Genomic DNA, 4428 nt, shown 5'->3' with positions numbered 1-4428 from the left:
TAACAGTCTTCAAACTGTGATCGTCCTATTTGCTACTATGGATGGTGTCCAAATCGGATGTGTTATCCTTACCTTGGCAACATTTTGTAAGTATGAGTTAACAAGATATTGTTCAGGCTGACTTAATGACAAGTGGGTTTTCTCCATCTAAGTGTACACTGCCCTGCAGACGGGTCCAAGTCTGAAAGCCTATTCCACAAAACAGCCATAACAGAAAGGTTGGCATAGCGAGTTAAAATCGAAGTAAGATCGATGTAAGGTAGCTTGGTGAAACTAGTATCACTCCAGACAAACGTAAACTTAATTAATTTAATCTCTGTGGTTAAAATTTACCTGACCTAATGCTGTTTTTGGGAATGGTCCCTCGTCCATCAGAGAATGGCCATAGGTCCATTACATTATCTGCATTTGTAGCTATGATGGATTAGAATTATGATAAAACTTCCCCAAAGTTACCTATTACTGTTCAAGAACTGTTTCCTGGCCAGTGTCACACTGACCTAATAATTATAACTGATCGATATCGTTTGTGTGAATAACTTACAATGCGTTGTTGTTTGATTTTATTGGGTTGGTTTAGGGATATTACCATGGTAGGGACACATGCCAGCCATTTAAGCTATGACAACTGTAACACCTTTTTTTAGAAAGTCCTCGGTTTGTCCATCTGCTCTTCGTCAGGCAGACCTGACTGACAATGCCCTGAATAATACGGTTACCCTTACAACGTCAGTAATCACGTCTTGTGAACTTGTGATATTAATATTCCTAGATTGACATGACTACGAACCTGCTTTTCATGACACGCGTGTGATGGATTACTTTACGTTTTGTAATAGAGAGTCAATATTTGTTGTGTCACGTTGAAGTAAATAAGCTTATAAATAGCCGCGCAACAGCTTCCACTTGACTTGCCATCTCGAGATCGGTATCAATAACTGGACTCGTTCTACCATGGCCACATGAGTCATACAATGTACACACCTCTATAATTCAATGATTTCATTTCCTTGATCATTTGCAGCTCATGCCTTTCAAATATGCTTCGAGAAACAATCAGACGGGACTTATGAGACAAAGACCTGCCCTAACTCGTGTTGTGGCAGCATGTACTTAAAGTACTGTTGTGGCTCGAGGTGAGTATTTAATAACACATGAATGCAGTCAGAGCAGGATGCTAGCTGAATAGCTCGTGGGTATTGATAACACTCTACAGGTTGTACTCGCACTGTAGACACGCAACTGCTTTTGTTATTTAATGTAGGCGACAACCTTCAAATATATTTGTTTACCAACACGAAGGGCATGACCAGAAGTTCATTCTCACGAGCACTTACATGCGGAGATGTTGTCAAGCTGTTGCCAAGATGTTTATGTATTGCTCATTAAAGTTTTATCTATTCGAAAACAAACTTTTACACAGTTAAAACATTTATCCCATATACACATCGTGTGGGACGGACTTTTACCTCAACCGAAAGGTTTTCCCTCAAAAGGTCATGCATGCCCAGGGATTGCAATTTATATGATGCATGTGTGCTAACTGTCTTAACAACCGTTCCTGATATATTATTGATATATGCATTCTGAATACTTGACTTATTGGACTGAAGTTCACTCAGCCATAAAGTATGACTACTACTAATTTTGTGATGTGAAGAAGAAATTCGCGTAAAAGTGAAATCCTTTGTTGAAGATATTACATGTCATAGAGGTATATCCACGAAAACTTGAGTCAGTTGAGCAAATTAATTTTCTTTGATAAGTCAGTACAATAAGCATGGGTCTGTGGCAATTGCAAAATGGACAAACTTGAGGAACGTGGAGGAACCACATAATCGCAGATCACACAGAACTGAATTAACACATAAACATGCACACACATTATATAAGATAGATGCACGTATGTACATTTGAGGTGAAAAAATGAGAGTTAATTAAAATCCAGTTACACGGGTATTCCTTCACTCCATGTGGTTATATTCATAGTTGGGCGTACTTCAATGACAAATCCAACGATAGTGTCCATGGTGAGGTCAATACCTGTTGTCAGTGTGTGTAGTTCCAGACCACAATGGTATCTCTGATCCTGACCGTGATCACTGTGTTTCAGCACCAGCTACTACACCACATCCTACACGTGGACCACAGGAGCTATTATCGGCATCGCCATTGGCGTAATCGCGTTTATCGGTCTCATCGTGGGAATCATCATCTGCTGTGTCTGCTGTTGTAAGTCATCACAAGGACGAAGAGGTCACGTAGTGCAAAACCAACAACAAATGACTGTAGTATCAGGTATGACAATCGCTCACCATTGATTTTACCAAAACCCTGCGCTAGATTATTCAACTGGTCCTCCATATTTGCTCGTATCCAATGATATATAACCAGGCTGATTTACAGATACAGTCTACCCACTAGGGTTGCTCAAGAGATGTGGAGACAATGCACAACACAAGGTCAACCAACAAGGTGTCATGTTTGAGGATATCACAGTATTGAGAAGGGTACACATAGACGTTGGTGGGAATGGTATTTTACCAACTCTTCATCTGGTTCACTTAGTCGCCATCACAAGGTGTGCCAGAAAATGCGTCACACACAACGCTCAATTTTAGACCTATGTATTTTCAGCTGTTAGAATTACTAAACATATTATTAAAATGTGTATGTAGTGTACAGCAGCCAAGTGTATTAACTTCAAGCTACAAGGTTGTATGTTATAACGTTTCCTGTTTTATAATTAAAACATCGTACAGACTCTGTTTCTTGGATCTGTTGTGCTGTGGGTGAGGAGACGGGCGACCTCCTGAAACCTGGCTGAATATGTGGCACCGTGCTGTGTTGACTAAGATCACGTGTGTCGTCGTACCCTGAATACAATGATCACGTGTTCTCGTACCCTGATGGCATCAATCATGCGTGACATTGTACCCTTATGGAGTTGATTATTGTTTCACTCATAAGCTGGGGCGGTCGGGTAGCCAAGTGGTTGAAGCCATGCTATTGCTGGAATATTGCTAAAAGCGGTGTTAAACCATACTCACTCACCCACTCGTTAGCTTAATGATTCTATTTTCTTTTCAGGCACAACCAACACAGCCTATACTCCTGGGTATGGCTACCCGGTTCAATCGACTCCAGGGACATACCCGCCTGCTCCAAACTACGCTCAACCAGCCTATCCTCCAGAGATACAGGGAACATACCCTCAAGGTGCAGCATACCCACCCCCACAAGGTGGAGTATACCCACCCCCACAAGGTGGTGTATACCCACCCCCACAAGGTGGTGTATAATAGGAGTGTAACTGCCCCAACAAGGAGCTACCTTTTCCCCACCAAGGGCAGTTGCCACCCTCAAGCTTTCGAAGATAACCCAATACCCAATCATATAATTAGCACCATAAAAGGACGTTACGAAATTCAAATGCTATCACACATCCCACATGATTTTACACAATATCTTTACTTACGTATCGAACGCTTCATCTCATAGCAATATTTATTTAGTCGAATACGAACTATAATAATAGAACTGTAGCATTCTATATCCAACACATACAAACGTAGTTATTACATCAGTTGTCTTAACGCTTAACCAAAATGTGTTTCTTAACATGGGTTTAACACAACTAGCAAACTAACTACTATATCCAAGGGGAAGATGTAGTATCAAAATGAAGCGCTAAACATTAGCTATCCAACGGTATTATCAAAGATATACAACAAGCTATGTACAATTATTGAGGAGGCAAAAACGATCATAAATACATTCAAAACATCTGTAACTGCATGAATCTTCCCCTAATGTTTCAAAATCATAGTCACAAAAACAATTTCAAAACATGAATAAGGCAGCAAACATAAATGAGATAACATACATCAAGTCTATGAATGGAAAGAGTGTGCCATTATATATTATATCACCTGGGAAAAAAATATAATGGTAATTAATTCTCCAACAAAGAAAGTAACGACGACAGCCGGACTTTGCCGAAGGATGTCTGAAATTGGACAATAAAAGCCGGAGAGTTGTGTGGTCGCTAGAACGTGACAAGACCATTTTATGACCCGGTGACAATAAGATTGTGGTTGTTTTTTTATCAAACACCTTACATTCTTACCAGCTTTGAATATTAAAGATTCCTTGTTGTTTAGGCCCGCATCCCGCACATAGGTGTTGTACGTGTAGGAGAAATGATGTCTCCGAGGGATTACTGGAGACTGTAAATCCTCACATGAGGAAACGTCACAAGGATGTGTGTGTATGTGTGTACGTGCACGTGTATGGGGATGGTGTGTGTGTGTGTGCGTGTGTGTGTGGAGGGGTGGATTGGAGGTGTGGATGGTTGTACTAGTCTGGACTATTGTCGATTGTTTTGTGCTAGCCCACTGAGATACCATTCCGCAGTTTATCATGAAT

The 4428-nt window shown here is 40.6% G+C and overlaps 1 protein-coding gene across 1 annotated transcript; it reads left to right on the top strand.

Moving 5' to 3' along the window:
* On the top strand, window positions 1-4179 carry LOC139450186 (protein shisa-5-like). Its single transcript, XM_071231860.1, has 4 exons — window positions 1-86; window positions 1025-1136; window positions 2114-2298; window positions 3091-4179. Exons 1-4 carry the CDS (start codon window positions 38-40, stop codon window positions 3300-3302), a joined length of 558 nt encoding a protein of 185 aa, XP_071087961.1. The 5' UTR covers window positions 1-37; the 3' UTR covers window positions 3303-4179.
* Window positions 4180-4428: the final 249 nt, after the last annotated feature.

Source organism: Haliotis cracherodii, unplaced genomic scaffold (assembly GCF_022045235.1).
Source record: "Haliotis cracherodii isolate W230 unplaced genomic scaffold, xgHalCrac1.p SCAF_8, whole genome shotgun sequence".
NCBI lineage: Eukaryota > Metazoa > Mollusca > Gastropoda > Lepetellida > Haliotidae > Haliotis > Haliotis cracherodii.
The sequence above is the reverse complement of the archived record's forward strand: the minus strand, read 5'-3'. Positions and strand labels throughout refer to the sequence as shown.

What these genes read in the sequence shown, in the direction of transcription:
- LOC139450186 (XM_071231860.1), top strand. Translation starts at nt 38, where the DNA reads ATGGATGGTGTCCAAATCGGATGTGTTATCCTTACCTTGGCAACATTT. An exon ending in CCTTACCTTGGCAACATTTT is followed by an intron (nt 87 to 1,024) that starts GTAAGTATGAGT and finishes GATCATTTGCAG; the next exon opens with CTCATGCCTTTCAAATATGC. An exon ending in ACAAATGACTGTAGTATCAG is followed by an intron (nt 2,299 to 3,090) that starts GTATGACAATCG and finishes TTTTCTTTTCAG; the next exon opens with GCACAACCAACACAGCCTAT.